This window comes from Chionomys nivalis, chromosome 1 (genome assembly GCF_950005125.1).
Source record: "Chionomys nivalis chromosome 1, mChiNiv1.1, whole genome shotgun sequence".
In the NCBI taxonomy this organism is placed as follows: Eukaryota; Metazoa; Chordata; class Mammalia; order Rodentia; family Cricetidae; genus Chionomys; species Chionomys nivalis.
In genome coordinates this window covers 82,807,018-82,827,439 of record NC_080086.1, presented here as the reverse complement: position 1 = coordinate 82,827,439, position 20,422 = coordinate 82,807,018, and the positions used below count along the sequence as shown (strand labels likewise).

The following is a 20,422-nucleotide window of genomic DNA, read 5'->3' as shown; positions in this document are numbered from 1 at the left end:
CCTGGCGGGGACCTTGAGGCCTGCCCTCAAGTCCCCACTAGTGTTTTTTAAAGTGCCACCCATTTCCAGGAAAGGCAATTGCCATAGTCTTGCCATTATTTTTACAACTGTGTGACTGTGTGTAAGGCTTTTTTAGTGATCAGGACAAACTGAAATAAAGCTGAATCAATGTCCATCCTGATCCATCATTCCTTGCTTTCACAAAGTTATTTGGCATCATAGACAATTGGTAAAAATGCTATATTGTAATTCACTCATTGTCATGTACTATTCTTTGTCTCTTTTTCAGTTCTTTAAAATCCATGCTTCTAAAGAGAAATGAATATATCCAGCTTCCTCTTGTCATCTGTTTATGCAAAATAGGTTCCTGTTTTTTCTTATGCTCTTCTTTCATACTCTATGTCATTTTCACTTACTTCAGGGCCTTAGACACTATGTGAAGACAGAAAGTTTTGTGTGGTCTCTGTATACAAAGGTAACATTTCTATTACCAGTGAAGCCTAGATTATCACTTAGAAACTTAAATTTTTGAGCCCTGGACAGGGAACTCAGAAGTCCCTCATCCCCCACCCTATACTCCCTGGGATCCTTGCAGGGGCTCTACACCCCGCATACTGCCTCTCTCTTCTTGTTCCACCCCGCTTGCATCCAGAACACTTCTCCCTTCTGCCCCCTTTCCTCTTTGGGCACATAACACCATCCAGCTCAGTCTGTCTGGCGCTGGGGGCAAATCCACAGAGCAAGTAGGCAGGGGAGACCTCCTTTGTTTCACTGGCCTGCCTGCAGCAAGTAAGGTAGGTGCTTTGTTTACGAACTACCCAACCTGCACGGAGACCTGATCTCGGCACCAGGAGAGACAGCAGTGTGGTGAGTTTGTGACCCGCTGCAGAAGCAGCCCTGGACAGGGAACTCTGAAGTCCCTCATCCCCCACCCTATACTCCCTGGGCTCCTTGCAGGGGCTCTACACCCCGCATACTGCCTCTCTCCTCTTGTCCCACCCCGCTTGCATCCAGAACCCTTCTCCCTTCTGCCCCCTTTCCTCTTTGGGCACATAACACCATCCAGCTCAGTCTGTCTGGTGCTGGGGGCAAGTCCACAAGGCAAGTAGGCAGGGGAGACCTCCTTTGTTTCACTGGCCTGCCTGGAGCAAGTAAGGTAGGCGCTTTGTTTACGAACTACCCAACCTGCACGGAGACCTGATCTCGGCACCAGGAGAGACAGCAGTGTGGTGAGTTTGTGACTGGCTGCAGAAGCAGCCCTGGACAGGGAACTCTGAAGTCCCTCATCCCCCACCCTATACTCCCTGGGCTCCTTGCAGGGGCTCTACACCCCGCATACTGCCTCTCTCTTCTTGTCCCACCCAGCTTGCATCCAGAACCCTTCTCCCTTCTGCCCCCTTTCCTCTTTGGGCACAAAACACCATCCAGCTCAGTCTGTCTGGCGCTGGGGGCAAGTAGGCAGGCGAGACTTCCTTTGTTTCACTGGCCTGCCTGCAGCAAGCAAGGTAGGCGTTTTGTTTACGAACTACCCAACCTGCATGGAGATCTGATATTGGTACCAGGGGAGACATCACTGGAGCACCAGGAGAGCTATCACTGCAGAGTGCCATCACTGGGAAGGTACAACAGTAGGCAAGAAGACCTGATCCGGTAAAAGAAGATCCATAGGGGAGCATTCGGAGAAAGAGATGGGCAGGCGCCAATGCAAGAATTCACCCAACAATCTGAAAAACTATATGAAACCACCAGAACCCAGCGACCTCACAACAGGAGGACATGAACACCTTAATCATGAAGAAGTAGATAAAACTGACTTTATGAAAGTGATTGACGCCCTTAAACAGCATGTAAAAAATGCCCTTATAGAAATGGATGAGAAGTATAACAGAAAGTTTGAAGAATTGAGTAAATCAGTGAATAATACCCTAGGAAACCAAGGAAAAACAATCAAACAGATAATGGAAACAGTTCAAGACTTAAAAACTGAAATGGAGGCAAAGAAGAAAACACAAACAGAAGGCCAGCTGGACAGGGAAATTCTAGGTAAACGATTAGAGACTACAGAAGCAAGCATAACCAACAGAATACAAGAGATAGAAGAAAGAATCTCAGATTCTGAAGATACCATAGAGAAAATAAACACGCTGATCAAAGAAAACAGCAAGGCCAACAAATTCTCATCACAAAACATTCAGGAAATATGGGACACAATAAAAAGACCAAACCTAAGAATAATAGGAATAGAAGAAGGAGAAGAAGCGCAGCTCAATGGTCCAGAAAATATATTTAATAAAATTATAGAAGAAAACTTTCCCAACCTAAAGAAAGATATACCTATGAAGGTTCAAGAAGCATACAGAACACCGAATAGGCTGGATCAAAAAAAAACATCCTCTCGCCATATAATAATCAAAACACAAAGCATACAGAATAAAGAAAGAATACTAAGAGCAGCAAAGGAAAAAGGCCAAGTTACTTATAAAGGTAAACCTATCAGACTTACACCTGACTTCTCTATGGAAACCATGAAAGCCAGAAGGTCCTGGATAGATGTACTGCAGAAACTAAGAGACCATGGATGCAAGCCCAGACTACTATACCCAGCCAAGCTTTCGTTCACTATAAATGGAGAAAACAAAATTTTCCAGGATAAAAACAAATTTAAACAATACGTAGCCACAAATCCAGCCTTACAGAAAGTAATAGAAGGAAAATCACTAACCAAGGAGTCCAACAATGACCACAATATCTCAGACAACTAGAGACCCTTCACCAGCGCAACACAAAGAAGGGGAACACACAAAATTTACTACTAAAAAAATGACCGGAGTTAACAACCACTGGTCATTAATATCACTTAATGTCAATGGACTCAACTCTCCTATAAAAAGGCACAGACTAAGAGATTGGATACAAAAACAGGATCCAACATTCTGCTGTTTACAAGAAACACACCTCAACCACAAAGACAGGCACCTACTCAGAGTAAAGGGTTGGGATAAGGCTTATCAAGTAAATGGACCTAAGAAACAAGCAGGTGTGGCCATACTAATTTCTAACAAAGTTGACTCAAACTTAAATCAATCAAAAGAGATGGAAAGGGACATTTTCTATTCATAACAGGAACAATTCATCAGGATGAAGTCTCAATCCTGAATATCTATGCCCCTAATATAAAAGCACCCACGTACATAAAAGAAACATTGTTAAAACTCAAGGCAGCCATCAAACCGCACACATTAATAGTAGGAGACTTTAATACTCCTCTCTCACCAATGGACAGGTCAATTAGACAGAAACCTAACAGAGAAATAAGAGAATTAATGGAGGTAATGAATCAAATGGACTTAACAGACATCTATAGAACATTCCACCCAAATAGGAAAGAATATACCTTCTTCTCTGCAGCTCATGGAACCTTCTCAAAAATCGACCACATACTCGGTAACAAAGCAAACATCCGCAGTTACAAAAAGATATTAATAACCACCTCTATCTTATCAGATCACCATGGATTAAAGCTAGAATTCAGCAACAATGCTACCCCCAGAAAGCCTACAAACTCATGGAAACTGAATAGTCAACTACTGAACCATACCTGGATTAAGGAAGAAATAAAGAAAGAAATTAAAGTCTTCCTTGAAGACAATGAAAATAAAGAAACAACATACTCAAACCTATGGGACACTATGAAAGCAGTCCTGAGAGGAAAGTTCATAGCACTAATGGCCCACTTAAAGAAAACAGAGAAAGCACACATTGGAGACTTAACAGCCCATCTGAAAGCTCTAGAAAAAAAAGAAGCAGACTCACCTAGAAGGGGTAGAAGACTGGAAATAATCAAACTGAGGGCTGAAATCAACAAAATAGACACAGAAAACAATTGAAAGAATCAATGAATCAAAAAGCTGGTTCCTGGAGAAAATCAACAAGATTGATAAACCCCTATCCAAACTAATCAAACGGCAGAGAGAGAATTTGCAAATTAATAAGATCAGAAATGAAAAGGGGGACATAACCACAGACACAGAGGAAATTCAGAGAATCATTAGATCTTACTACAAAAACCTGTATGCCACAAAACTGGAAATTGTAAAAGAAATGGACACTTTTTTAGATAAATACCATATACCAACGTTAAATCAGGACCAGGTGAACAACCTAAATAGACCTGTTAGTCGTGAAGAATTAGAAGCTGTTATCAAAAACCTCCCTTCCAAAAAAAGTCCAGGACCAGATGGTTTCAATGCGGAATTCTACCAGAACTTCCAAGAAGACCTAATACCTATACTCCTTAATGTATTTCACAATATAGAAACAGTAGAGTCATTGCCAAATTCCTTTTATGAAGCTACAGTAACTCTGATACCAAAACCTCACAAAGACCCAACCAAGAAAGAGAATTACAGGCCAATCTCACTCATGAATATCGACGCAAAAATCCTCAACAAAATTCTGGCAAACCGAATCCAAGAACACATTAGAAAAATTATCCATTATGATCAAGTAGGCTTCATTCCAGAGATGCAGGGCTGGTTTAACATACGCAAATCTATCAATGTAATCCATCATATAAATAAACTGAAAGAAAAAAACCATATGATCGTTTCATTAGATGCTGAAAAAGCATTTGACAAAATTCAACATCCCTTTATGATAAAAGTCTTGGAGAGATTAGGGATACAGGGGTCATACCTAAATTTAATTAAAGCTATATACAGCAAGCCGACAGCTAATATCAAATTAAATGGAGAAAAACTTAAAGCCATCCCACTAAAATCAGGAACACGCCAAGGCTGTCCACTCTCTCCATACCTCTTCAACATAGTTCTCGAAGTTTTAGCAATAGCAATAAGACAACATAAGGGGATAAAGGGAATTCAAATTGGAAAGGAAGAAGTTAAACTTGCATTATTTGCAGATGATATGATAGTGTACATGAGCGACCCCAAAAACTCCACCAAAGAACTCCTACAGCTGATAAACGCCTTTAGTAATGTGGCAGGATACAAGATCAACTCCAAAAAATCAGTCGCCCTCTTATACACAAAGGATATGGAAGCAGAGAGGGAAATAAGAGAATCATCACCTTTCACGATAGCCACAAAAAGCATAAAATATCTTGGGGTAACTCTAACCAAGGAAGTGAAAGATCTATTTGACAAGAACTTTAAGGCATTGAAGAAAGAAATTGAAGAGGATACCAGAAAATGGAAGGATCTCCCTTGCTCTTGGATTGGGAGGATCAACATAGTAAAAATGGCAATTCTACCAAGGGCAATTTATAGATTCAATGCAATCCCCATTAAAATCCCATCAAAATTCTTCACAGATCTTGAAAGGACAATAATCAACTTTATATGGAGAAACAAAAAAACCCAGGATAGTAAAACAATCTTATACAATAAAGGAACTTCTGGAGGCACTACCATCCCTGACTTCAAACTCTATTACAGAGCTACAGTAATGAAAACAGCATGGTACTGGCATAAAAACAGAGAAGTCGACCAATGGAATCGTATAGAAGACCCGGATTTCAACCCACAAACCTATGAACAACTGATTTTCGATAAAGGAGCTAAAAGTATACAATGGAAGAAAGAAAGCATCTTCAACAAATGGTGCTGGCACAATTGGATGTCAACCTGTAGAAGAATGAAAATAGACCCATATCTATCACCATGCACAAAACTCAAGTCCAAATGGATCAAAGACCTCAATATCAATCTGAACACACTGAACCTGATAGAAGAGAAAATGGGAAGTACCCTACAACATATGGGCACAGGAGATCTCTTCCTATGTATAACCCCAGCAGCACAGACATTAAGGGCAACATTGAATAAATGGGACCTCCTGAAACTGAGAAGCTTCTGGAAAGCAAAGGACACTGTCATTAAGACAAAAAGGCAGCCTACTGACTGGGAGAAGATCTTCACCAACCCCGCAACAGACAAAGGTCTGATCTCCAAAATATATAAAGAACTCAAGAAACTAGACTTTAAAATGATAATTAACCCAATTAAAAAATGGGGCACTGAACTGAACAGAGAATTCTCAACAGAAGAAGTTAAAATGGCCAAAAGATACTTAAGGTCATGCTCAACCTCCTTAGCGATCAGAGAAATGCAAATCAAAACAACTTTGAGATATCATCTTACACAAGTCAGAATGGCTAAAATCAAAAACACCAAGGATAGCCTTTGCTGGAGAGGTTGTGGAGAAAGGGGTACCCTCATCCATTGCTGGTGGGACTGCAAACTTGTGCAACCACTTTGGATATCAGTGTGGCTGTTTCTCAAAAAAATTGGGATCAACCTACCCCTGGACCCAGCAATACCACTCTTGGGAATATACCCAAGAGATGCCCTATCATATGACAAAAGCATTTGTCCAACTATGTTCATAGCAGCATTATTTTAATAGCCAGAACCTGGAAGCATCCTAAGTGTCCTTCAATGGAAGAATGGATGAAAAAAGTGTGGAATATATACACATTAGAGTACTACTCTGTGGTAAAAAACAATGACTTCTCGAATTTTGCATGCAAATGGATGGAAATAGAAAATACTATCCTGAGTGAGGTAACCCAGACCCAAAAAGAAGATCATGGGATGTACTCACTCATAATTGGTTTCTAGCCATGGATAGGGGCCACTGAGTCTATAATTTGTGATCCTAAAGAAGCTAAATAAGAGGGTAAACCCAAGGAAAAACATATAGATATCCTCCCAGCTATGGGAAATAGACATGATTGATGGGCAAAAAATTGGAATCTTGGGGGTGGGGTGGAATGGGGATGAGGGGTGATGGGGAGAGAAAATTGTGAAGGAGAGCATGAGGGGAACTGGGGGAATCGGGGTGATTGGGGATAAAGGAAGGTTGGATAGTGGAGCAGGGAAACTCATACCTTAGTTAAGGGAGCCACCTAAGGGTGGGCAAGAGACTTGAACTTGAAGTGGCTACCAGATGCCCAGGGCAATGTCCCCAGTTAGTTCATTGGGGCACCTGAGGATAGGGAACCTGAAATGAACCTATCCTATAATCATACTGATGAATATCCTGCATATCGCCATAGAACCTCCATCTAGCGATGGATGGAGATAGAGACAGAGACCCACACTGGAGCACAGGACTGAGCTCCCAAGGTTATAATGAGGAGCAAAAGGAGAGAGAACATGAACAAGGAAGTCAGGACCATGAGGGGTGCACCCAACCACTGAGACAGTGGGGCCGATCTATTGGGAGCTCACCAAGGCCAGCTGGACTGCTACTGAAAAAATATCGGATAAAACCGGACTCTCTGAATGTGGCGGACAATGAGAGCTGATGAGAGGCCAAGGAGAATGGCACGAGAACTTTCATCCGGCGATGGATCTAGAGAGAGACAGAGACCCAATTTGGATCAACGGTCTGAGCTCTTAAGGTCCAAATGAGGAGCAGAAGGAGGGAGAACGTGAGCAAGGAAATCAGGACCACGAGGCGTGCACCCACCCACTGTGACAGTGGAACTGATCTATTGGGAGCTCTCCAAGGCCAGCTGGACTGGGACCGAATAAGCATGGGTTGAACCTGGACTCTCTGAACATGGCGGACAATGAAGGCTGATGAGAAGCCAAGGACAATGGCACTAGGTTTCGATCCTAATACATGAACTGGCTTTGTGGGAGCTTAGCCTGTTTGGATGCTCACCTTCCTGGACCTAGATAGAAGTGGGAGGACCTTGGTCTTCCTGTAGGGCAGGGAATTTGGACTGCTCTTCAGTATCGAGAGGGAGGGGGAATGGACTGGGGGGGAGGAGAAGAGGAGAGGGGATAGGGGGAGGGGAATGGGGGGAGTGGGCAATATGTGGGAGGAGGGGGAGGGAAATGGGAAACGGGGAGCAGTTGGAAATTTTAATAAAAAAAAAATTAAAAAAAAAGAAACTTAAATTTTTAATACACGTTATTTTTTTTTCTTTTTTTTTAATACACGTTATTCTAATGATCTGTTTTGCTTTAACCTCACCAAGGATTACTTCCAAATTTCAACTATTCTTTCAAGTTAATTTAGAAGCACACAATATTTGCAAGGGAACAATATTATTTAAGCACTTTAGAATACCAGTGTACTGTGGTGATATTTTCTTTGTGTTTTAGCAAATAAAACTTGATGTAGTATGTCTAATAAGAAAAAGCCAGATACCAATATGGGAGTTCAACCCGAAGAGAAAAGCCAAACAGCCAGTCACCAGCTCTTAGCTCTATGCCAGTCTGAAATGGTGATTCTGCCTCCAGGAATCTTCAGAATGAGACTGAAATAGAAGCTATCTCCTGCAATTTTAAATTCCTCTCTAGTTTTGGGATTAAATGTGAGCACCACTCCTGCCCAATTTCTATGGCAAACTAGTGTGACTATTGGAATTAAAAGTGTACATTCCCACTGCCTGGTCTCTAAGGTTGTTGTACACTCTGATTTTCAGGCAAAAATTATTTATTAAAATACAAGTGAAATATCACTACAACTTGCCTGAAGATCAGAGTTTAGAACTAAACCACTTGAGAGCAGGCAGTGGTGGCATACACATTTAATCCCAGGATGCAAGAGACAGAGGATCTCTGTTAATTCAAGGCCATCATAACCTATATAAATTGATTCAGTCTATAAGAGAAACAAATCTCACTGAAAAGTGAAACCATCACTTGTGATCCCACACCTTTAATTCTATCACTAGCTAGATGAAGACAATAGTGATATGGATGGACAGAGAGAAGACTACAAGGCAGAAGGAGATAGAATCTGATTGCAGTCTGAGGATTCAGTCTGAGGTGCAATCTGTAAAAATCAGGCAGAGGATGCAGTTTGAGGACAGGATCTCCCTTTTGGTTTTAGGATTTGGTAGATGTATAAGGTCTCCCTAGTGGCTGGCTGCACTGTTTCTCTGTTCTCTCAATTTTCACCCCCTAACATCTTACTCCAAGATTTTATTAAGAACAATTAGAATTCATGATATAATTTTGCTTTAATTTAGTTGCTAAACACAAGGTCTGTGGTGCTATTGATTACAAGGACAAGGATTCCACTTCAAAGTAGGTTTAGTAGTTGTTTAGGTACCTATGAACGAATTACTGGAGAGAAAAATATTGACATCTAACAATTCCTGGACATGGATTGCCTTATCCAAATCAATTCAAGATATTTAATTCTTATATTCTGACATAATCAGAGTCAGACTATGTAGAATCTGTTAATGTTTGGTGGTCTTTAAGGGATGAGAAAATTATCCCACTGCTCAGAACTGGGTGTTTAACTAGCTGTTTCTATTGTTACCTTGTTGTTGGTTGCATTTTTGAGGTGTAGGCATATGCCCATAGTACATTCTACAAGGTATCCCAGGCTACCAAGTGCTTTGGGTATATGTGCATAATCCAAACACAGTGAAATATTTTGGTACTGAGATAATCCTTATGCTTGTATGTTTCAATGTCCCTGCATTGATTCTCTTAATCTGTGTCCTTCCTTGGAGAATAAAGTCCAATATTATTAAGCGATATCAATGAAAAATTATTTCTAATTTCTGTTATTTTGTTGTTTGTGGTGGTCTTTTGTAGTCAGAGACTGTTTTTTCATTCATTTCCAACTTCCCAGACTCCCCAAATAATTACACAGAAACTGTATTAGTTAAATTACTGCTTGACCTATTACTCTAGCTCCTTACATCCTAAACTAACTCGTCTCCGTTGTTCCCTTTCTCTGTTAAAATGAAAAGGAAGGTTTTAATTTTAAAATAGTAAAATTACATATAACAAAACAGGTATCAAGCAAGAATTACAGTTACAACATTTGTATCTACAATATCTTTTATTATAACTAAAGAAAACTATAGGTATATATTCTTCAGTTCCATCAAAGACACCCAAGGATATAATATTACCTAAGCTAACAGTAAATGCATTTTAAGCAACTTCAAAAACTATAGAATTGACAGAGACATCTCGCTGCCTGAACAGTCACACAAAGTTCTTCTATAACATGGGGGCATCTAATCTTCATTCTACATGACCATAGTATTCAGCAGACTTTTCCACGAATCAGGAAATCCAAAGATCTCTTCTGCCTTGTAATAGCAAAGTTCATCATTTGCTTTCTTCTGTGTCTTTCAGAATGTCTGGTAGGCTATTTTATAAAGCAGGAACCCCAAAGGACTGTCTCACCTTTAGAAATGTTCAGTAGTCGTTTTTCTGTGAGTCCTCCATGTCCAGTTAATACAGCAAAACATCAAGCAGTCTAGGAAAGAGTAGTTTCTTGTCCAAATGACTAATAAACTCTATAAGAAACCTCTTCAGTGCCCATCATTCTCTTAAAATTGATTGGTGCTGCCAGAATCATGTGTGTCTCATTGCAATGAAATGTCTTAAGTTAATAATTTAAACATTTGAAATACCATATTCCATAGGTCTTTGAAATGTTTGAAGATTTTATATCTAACTGAAATATATCTCTATATGTCTAGAAAACCTAACATTATATATTTTACTATTACAGATGACTATCTATGTAATTTGTATTTTTAATTATACATTGTATAATGAGATGCACAGACACAATACCTTAATCAAGAGTAGAGGAGCAGAAGGAGGGAGAACATGAGCAAGGAAATCAGGACCACGAGGCGTGCACCCACCCACAGTGACAGTGGAACTGATCTATTGGGAGCTCTCCAAGGCCAGCTGGACTGGGACCGAATAAGCATGGGTTGAACCTGGACTCTCTGAACATGGCGGACAATGAAGGCTGATGAGAAGCCAAGGACAATGGCACTAGGTTTCGATCCTAATACATGAACTGGCTTTGTGGGAGCTTAGCCTGTTTTGATGCTCACCTTCCTGGGCCTGGATGGAAGTGGGAGGACCTTGGTCTTCCTGTAGGGCAGGGAATTTGGACTGCTCTTCAGTAGCGAGAGGGAGGGGGAATGGACTGGGGGGAGGAGAAGAGGAGTGGAGATAGGGGAGGGGAGAGGGGGGAGGGGGCAATGTGTGGGAGGAGGGGAGGGAAATGGGAAACGGGGAGCAGTTGTAAATTTTAATTAAAAAAGAATAAAAAAAAATATATAATAAAAAAAACAAAAAAACAAAAAAAAAACAAAAAAAAGAGTAGAAATATGTATATATATATGTGTGTGTGTAAAACAAAATTGATCTTAAATTTGTATCAATAAACCAAGATCCATACCAATGCAGAGTATTCATCTCTAAAGTACATTCCACATTAAATGTAAAGAAACATTTATAAACAATGTTTGGAAGTTTGGGTGGAGTTCACTCCAAACTGCTTTTTGTTGGGCAAAGTAATTTTGGGGATTTTTACAGAGATTTACCAGGTGGTCTTGGTCCCTCAAACCACATTAATCTGGAAGGAATACACAGTTCTCATCCGTTGAAACAAAAGCAGAACTTTTATCCCAAAAGAACATATACCTACACTCAAACTTTGAAGTCAAACTGCCTTTAAAATATATATGCTGATTTAGCTTAGCAGGTTCCCAGAATAAAATACCTACCTGTAGTCAAAAAATTCAAAGACAAAACAATAATATACATAATTGAGACTCTCTGTGTATATTCCATCTTTATATGGCTTAATTTTCTTACTCTGTTACTTTTTCTACAAGTTCTATATTTATTTTGTTATCCTTACTTCTTTAATCTATGAGTGTCTGTACTCTATTATTATAACTGTCTATACACTTTTCCCTCTCTCTCTCTCAAGCCTATGTACATTTATTAAACATTGTGACCAATTTTGAGGTCTTTTCCACCTGGATTTGTCTTCATTGCATGCATATCTGTAATTGATTTTTGACAGAAAACCATATTTTTTTTCTTTTAAATGTTAGGCAGTCATGGGTAGGATCAACTCTGCAGTCCTGCCTGCTTACTCTGTCTAGTCTAGCATGGTGGAAGCATGTTTGCTACCTCTAAAACAGTTGGGTAGTACCTCAACACTGGATAGTACATGCAAAATATCACTGCTTGGCCAATCACTTAACCATGTTGATAGCTAGCTCTTGTATCTAAAATTAACCCTTTTCTATTATTCTCTATATGGCCACATAACTGTTACTTACCAGCAAGTTTCTAATGCATCTGTTGCTACCTGGCTTCTCACTGCCTCTGCCTAATTTCTCCAGCATTCAGTTTAGTTTTCTTGCCTAGATTTATTCTGCTCTATCACAGGCCAAATCAGCTTCTTTGTTCATCAACCAATTTTAAAAAAAACACAACTTTGGAAGGATTTCCCAAAACAATCGATATATTTGTTTGTGATACTACTCTTTTGGTTTTGCTGATGTGAGATTATTTCTTTCGTTTTACAGGTTTTTTTCCTTCTATCTCATTAGGTAGGGCTTGACTTTAAAATAGATATTGATTAAATATGAGTTCATCATGGAATATTTATTTTATTTTTTTATAATGATTGAAAGTGTTCCTGGGTATGGCAACCTATACTGGTGTTTTTGGTCTCCCAGAGTCTGTAGTACATATCTCCAGGGCTTTCTGGATTTCAAAGTTTCCATGAAAACGTCAAGTGTAATTATATTAGGTCTACTTTTCATGTTATTTGGTCCTCTTTCCTTTGTATACTAATATTCTTTATTTGTTCTGTCTGTTAATGTTCTGATTATTATGTGACATGAGGTCATTTTCTTTCTAGTACAATCTATTTCTATATGATTCTGGTGCCTTTGTAGATACCACTCTATTTAGGGTAAAACTTTTTCTTATATGAATTTTTTCAAAATATTTTCTGGAGCTTTCTTCTGGCATTCTTCCCTTTCCTCTATTCTAATTATTCATATAATTATTCTTTTCATAGTGTTCCAGATTTCATGGATGTTTTGTGTAAGGAAGATTTTAGATTTAACATTTCATTTTATCCATATATCCATTTCTTCTATTATATTTTCATTTCCTGATCTTTTCTCTTGCATCTCTAGTATTATGTTGGTGAATCTTGCCTCTGTTGTTTCTAATTGCATTCCCAAAATTTTTATTCCCATACTTTACTCAATTTATGTATTCTTTATTGCTTCTACTTCCATTTTTATGTCTTAAACTATGTTGTTTATTTCTTTCAATTGTTTGTTTATGTTTTCCTGGCATTTTTCAGAATTACCATTTCCTATTTAAGGACCTCTATCATTTTCATATTGTTGGTATTATGGTCATTTTCTTGTATGTCAGCTATGTTGAAATATTGTAGTCTGACTGACTAGTAGTCAAAATGATTCTTTATATATACAGAATTCAGTAAGCAGAGATAGATTCATATTGTTCTAAAACATAGATAATTCTGTTCCTGTTTCCAGACACGTGCTTAACTTTCTCTTGTAAATCTGTTAGTTATCATTTTTAAATGGTGATAGAACAGAATTATCCCTTACCATCAGTTTTAGTAATTAACCAATTAACTTGATTTTAACAATCAAGAGGCATAGGAATTACTCTTCTCAGGCTTTTAGTTCCTATGGATTCAAGGATGATAGATCAAAGGAAAACCTCCAAGCCATCCAAAGCAGATTGTGATGTTCTCACCTATTAACTTTGAATGATAAGAGTGCCCAAATAAATTCCCAGGCCAAAGTTGCTGCAGTTATCACTATATTCTGATATAATATAAAGTTTATATTTTATAATTTTTTAAAATTGATTTATATGTCTACTCCTGACATTTTTTGCTCCTTGGTCCTAAGATATCACTGTGACCCCATACAAGATATTCTCTAAGAAAGAGATGTAGACCTGCTGAATACCTCGACCTAAGGCAGTGTGAATGGCTTATAGAGACAATGAGCATGTCTCTGCCATGTTGGACTGGGCAGAGCCAAAAGCAAAGCAGCTTTAATCCTAGACACTCCACTTAGCATTTTTTTTTCATTTTCTTTTTTCCATTCAAAAGTTTACACTTTCTCCCCTCCTACCACTCCCCCCCACTCCCCCCACACTCTTCTCCCTCCCTCTCCCTCCTTAAAAGAGGGCAGGGTACCCTGCCTGTGGGAAGTCCAAGGTCCTCCCCACTCCATCCAGGCCTAGGAAGGTGTGCATCCAAATGGACTAGGGTACCAAAAATCCAGCACATGCAGTAGAAACACATCCTAGTGCTATTATCGATGGCTTCTCAGTCTGTCCCCATTGGCAGCCTCATTCAGAGAGTCTGGTTTGATCACACACAGTTCTGGACATAAAATCATTACAGATATGCAATGAAAGCAGATTCAGATATAAAAGACCTCTAAATATGTCAAAATCTTGGATAAATGTTTGTAGGCTTGAAAAAGAAGAGAAAAAGAATACACACATTTATAAAAAAGTGTTTTTTAAAAATGTCTTTAAAGAGACAGAGCATAGGGAGTCATAGATTAAAAAATAAGACACATAAAGAAGAATTATATACAGAGAATCTGGATTATGTATATTATTGTATTTTTATTGAATTTTATTAACTGTGAAGGAGCTAAGTACAGAGAGACATTTCATTGTATGGGCTGCTAAGTTAAACCAACATATATATTTTAAAATTATCTTGACTTCAAAATTTGTGTTTAAAGATTTGTTGCTTTGGAAAATAAATTCTTCCTTTGTTTCCACAGAGGGTGAGAACCTGTGAATTTCTTCCAGACTAATGTGTTTTAATCAAATATGTCCCCCTTAAAACTGCCCAGATGGTCTACATCCATGATTCCCTCAGGAATGCTGATTGAGATGGAGCTAACACACAGGATACCTCATGACAGACCTGATGACTATCATGCCCCAATAAGCAGGAAGTAGTCTAGACAACAATGTCCAAATTCTAAAATATATTTTATAAATATTTCTTTACATGTATAGGGGAATATGCAATAGAGATTTGCATTGGTTATATCTTTGTTTATTAATGAAAATTTAACGCCAATTTTGTTATATTATATTTCTGCTCCTAATTAAGATAGTATGTTTATGTAGTTCACTTAAAAATATAATGTATAATTAATAAATATAATCATCTATAATAGTGAAGCTTATAGTCATGTTAGCTAGGTTTTCTAGGTGTACAGAGATATATTTCAGTTGGATATTTATTCAACAAACATTCCAAAGACTACAGAATATAGAATTTAAAAATTTTTAATAGCTTTGGGCTTTTCATGACATGAGACACATCTGCTCCTGGCAGCACTAATTACTTTAAGAAGATGGTGGGCATTGAAGAAGTTCTTCATGGAGATTAGTAGTCATTAGGGAAAGAAACTGATCTTGCCTGAACTGTTTCATTGGACTTGAGGACCCAAAGAAAAATGATTTTTGTAGCTGCCTAAAGAAGGTGAGACAGTCCTTCAGGGTTGCTGGTTTATGAAATAGTCTACCAGACATTCTTCAAAACACAGAAGAAAGCAACTGACAAATTGCTATTAAAGGTAGGAATGTCTTTGAAATTTCCTGTTTCATGGATATTATGGGCCTGTAGGTTGAAGATGGGTGCTTGCAATGATACAGAAAAATTTGGGTGACTGTCCAGGCAGGAATATGTTTCTGTTAATTTTAGAGGTTTGGGATGGTTTAAAATGTTGTTCCCTTGCCCTTTACTTGTGTGCTATGAAATGAACATGCCCCCCACATACATATGAACATGTAACAAATGAAAAAATATAATTTCACTGAGCTATAATTGCTAAATAAAAATTATATATACTTAATTCATATAAATCAAAAAAGGTGAGTTGAAATTCATCTTTGACATACCAGTAGCCACAAACACCGGGGATCCATATTTCCATTCCAAGATTCCTCAATGTTTTCTTTGACAATTATTTTTAATATAATCACTTTTACTTTTCATGCTAAACATTTAAGATATGCCTTCCTTACGTGGTTATTAATTTTGTGTTCCTATATAGAAATTTAAATAAGCCACAGGAATGACAGTTCCTAACTTCTACATTTAGCATTCATAAAAGATACATATTTCTTCATAAAATGATGAAAGAGAAGCAAAAGCATTGTTATTCAACTTATGAGGAATGATTGTATACATGTCTTTAATTTCATTCCTTCCAGCCTTTCTGTCATTTTAAGTGTATAGTGTCATGTAGATTGATAGTTTTTATCATATTCTTTTCTTATCAAGTACCACATTTATTTTTCAATTGTAACCCCAACATAAAAAATTTGTTATATGATTTTTGCAACCACGTAAAGCCTGGATTTCTCTTTCTTCTATTTATACCATAACACTAACCCAGAACTTTGCATATTGCTCTCTAGGGAGGCCCCACCCTTGTTAGTCCAAGATAAACCTCAGCTGGCATACTTTGATAACTAATTAGTCTTCTCAGACTGCTTCGTCAAAATGAAGTTGCCTGTTTGGCTGTTACCGCTGATGTTCTTCTGGATTCCTGGTGAGGACAGAGGGAAATGAGATAGGAGAATGGGTATGGAGGATGATCCCTGGTTCCCACTTTTGTAAGGCAGAGGGGCCTTATCCTACAGGATATTTCCTATGAGGTTTACATTTAATAGAGAGAGGTTTCATATCAGAGAGATCCTATTCTACAAAGAAGATTATGACACAGATGGAATGGGATGGTATAATTCATGCTTTGAAATTTCTTAGAACTTCCAATTCAATCAGTTAGTCAATAAGGGAATTTTAGTGTATAAATAATTGTAAGTAAATAAACATCTCACTTGTAATAAATTTCAAATAGAGTAAATAAAGATTGTACATGAAGTGAGTCTTTAACTTTTTACTTCTCTGTCTTTATTTCAGTTTCCACAGGTGATGTTGCAATGACCCAAACTCCAACCTCCTTGCCTGTCAGCATTGGAGATCAAGCCTCCATCTCCTGCAGGTCTAGTCAGAGCCTTGTACACAGTGATGGAAATACCTATTTGAATTGGTACTTGCAGAAGCCAGGCCAGTCTCTGAAACTCCTAATATACAAGGTTTCCAATCGATTTTCTGGAGTTTCAGACAGGTTCAGTGGCAGTGGGTCAGGTACAGATTTCACACTCAAGATCAGCAGAGTGGAGCATGAGGATTTAGGAGTATATTACTGCATGCAAGCTACACATGGTCCTCCCACAGTGATTCAGACCCTAACAAAAACATCCTTGCTTGTGGTGGCCCATCTGACAAATATATTACTTATCCTTTTGGATAGAGAGCTGCTGAGAAACCCAAGAGTATTGCTTGCATCTGAGGGACTTGGAGCATGAGTGCCTGCCTGGGCTATACCTCAAAGGGCATGAACTCAGTTCTCTTCAGCTGCAATAACAATAAAATTGCTTCAGGAGAATGATGAACAGAGGCGTTCTTGGCAATCATGAAAAATGGGACTAAAATTGAGTGACAACCCATTCTGATCTTAAAGCTTTTTTTCTGCTTCATAATGCCAAATTATCATGTATAACAGAAAAAAACTGATATATTTCTTTGATAATTGTCTCCTTTACTATATATTTACCCCATTTGCCAAATTTTATGCTTTTGACTTAAATTTCATTATATTTATATAAATAATGCATGTTCAACTAGCCTTTGTTTATTCAATGTGTAAAGAATGTTTATTGATTTCTTAATGTTCAAACTGTTTTACTCATGAAATGTTTATATTTTTTTGAATAAATAATTCTTATTATCTCCATCAAGCTTTTGTTACTATTTGTACTCCAAGTTTAATTCCTAATTATGTGTACGGTTACTGATGGGAGGAACATATCAATGCTAATATTTTTTGGTTGTTTTGAATATTTCCTTCCTGTTGTTCCTATTTGGGTTTTTTTTTGTGTGTTTTCTTATTTCTTATCCATTTTAAATACTAGTCACAGTTTCCCCTCCTCCCTTCCTACCACACCTCTACCTTTTTCATTTCACCTTCATCTACTCCCCAGAGAGTGTAAGGCCACCTTTGAGGAGTGAAGGATGTCTGATATACCAAGTTGAGGTAGGACCAAGTCCCTCTTCATTGTATCAAGGTTGTGGAAGATATCTCACCATATAAAATTTGTCCAGTGTGGGCTTGGCAGTTCCTACCTAAGGTCCCAATGAAAATCAAAATGGCAAACAATGAATTAAGACAAACATTAGTGATAGATATAGGTATGAGAAAAGTGATGTTTGACAGCCATACATAGGGATAAATGTTTTATATCATAATAAGCAAAAAATACCATTTTATTTTCATAGATACATGTGATATATCATTGCCTGTCTTTATTTGTGCTGGAAGGTTCATGATGGCTATAACTTCTAATAAATGTAATTACTGAATCAGTCTTTACCAAACTCAAGGCAGTTGCACATAGAAAGCATGAGTACGTATTTTTGGTGTAGTGCACATATTTTAATTTACCAAATTCTACAAAATAGAACATATCCATCTGCCAAATCTCATTCCTTTGAGTACCCTTTGGGTTACTCCCAGAAGGCTATGGCGTGTGGTTATAGAAAGAGCAAGTAGGACATCCCTCCATAATCTCCTTAGCTTATTGCCATGTAATAAAAAATCTTTCTTTAAAACTTTGTTATTGACATGATGTTTTTATGAAATTCAGAGGCCTGCAACACACTTACAATCAGTAATTGATCAATTTCTGCATTACCTTGTGCTAGAGGACCTGGCAAACCTGTATGGGATCATATTTGTGTTATGTATATAGAACAAAGCCTATTCCTGCTTATGTCTTTCATCTACATGAACAATGAAGTCAATTTTGCATCATCTAGTATAAATTCAGTGGTTTCAATACATAAGACAACTCATTTGGCCTATTGTGAATCAGTAACTATATTGAGGAGTGCTTTAAAATTCCCTAGTACCAGTTTCAACCCATGCTTATTCAATCCCAGACGAGCTGGCCTTGGTGGGCTCCCAATAAATCAGATCCACTGTCACAGTGGGTGGGTGCGTCCCTCGTGGTCCTGATTTCCTTGCTCATGTTCTCCCTCCTTCTGCTCCTCATTTGGACCTTAAGAGCTCAGACCATTGCTCCAAATTGAGTCTCTGTCTCTACCTCGATCCATCGCCAGATGAAGGTTCTAAGGAATAAGCATGGGTTGAAACTGGACTCTCTGAGCATGGCGGACAATGAAGGCTGATGAGAAGCCAAGGACAATGGCACTAGGTTTCGATCCTAATACATGAACTGGCTTTGTGGGAGCTTAGCCTGTTTAGACGCTCACCTTCCGGGACGTAGATAGAAGACCTTTGTCTTCCCGCAGGGCAGAGAATTTGGACTGCTCTTCAGTATCGAGAGGGAGGGGGAATGGTGTGGGGGGTGGAGGAGAGGAGTGGGGATAGGGGGAGGGGAGTGGGGGGAGGGGGCAATATTTGGGAGGAGGGGAGTGAAATGGGAAACGGGGAGCAGGTGGAAATATTAATTAAAAAAAGAATAAAAAAAATTCCCTAGTACCATAAGAATAGCATATAAACTGTGCCTTTTGGACAGAATTATAAGGGCTTTGTGGTACTTTTACTTAATTCTTCTGATTTGTAACCTGCCTTCTCTGATTTGTTTGCATCAGTATAAATATACAGGCTCCAGTTATAGGTACATCACGTACAATTTGGGAAAGAATCTAAGAAACTCTCTTTATAAGGTTAAGTCTATCACTTTTGTGATAATTGCTATTAACCTTTGCCAGGGTTTACTGTCTTTCCATAACTTCTTTTATTTTTTCAGCAGTAAAAAGCATTATAATCTTTGCTGGGTCTATACCTGCTAATTGATGAAGTTTCAATTTACCTTTTATAATTTATTCAGAAACTTGTTCCACATAAGTTTTGAATTTTTTGTTGTTTTATGTGGTAAAAAAGATCCATTCTAAGAGAATATCATTGCTCTGCATTAAAATTCATGTAGGAGAAATTCAATATGACCAGAATACAATTAAGACTTGGTTTCACTCTATCCACATGTGCCTCCTGTAAATTCTCCTTGACAACCATTGATTTCTTTTCCACTTCAGGTGTTAATTCTCTGGAACTATTTAAGTTCTTATCACCATCTAATGTTTTATTCAGATTAACTGTTAGGTCAGGTGTTATCCCAATTGCTGATTGTAGACTGGAGATATTGCCAAATAATCTTAAAAGTCATTAAGTGTACACAACAAGTCCCTCCTAATTTGTGCCTTTGTGTTCTCATTTTCTGAAAACCTATTTTGTAACCTAGGTAGTTAAGAAATCTATTCTTTGAATCTTTTAAGGATCAGTTTGTGTTCTCCATTTAAACAAAACAGTCTTTACTTTTTCAAACATCCTTTCTAAAGTATCTATGTTTGAATCAATTAAAAAATGTCATCCATGTAATGGTAGATTATAAACTTAGGAAATTGCTTCCATATTATTTCCATTAGCTGGCTGACAAAGTATTACCACAGGGTAAGGCTACTGATCATT

At 38.1% G+C, this 20,422-nt stretch overlaps 1 gene segment (V, D, J or C); it reads left to right on the top strand.

Moving 5' to 3' along the window:
- Positions 1-16,359: 16,359 nt before the first annotated feature.
- On the top strand, positions 16,360-17,237 carry LOC130878651 (Ig kappa chain V-II region 26-10-like). The segment is given in 2 exon segments: positions 16,360-16,417; positions 16,789-17,237. Coding segments are annotated over 2 exon segments (498 nt in total).
- Positions 17,238-20,422: the final 3,185 nt, after the last annotated feature.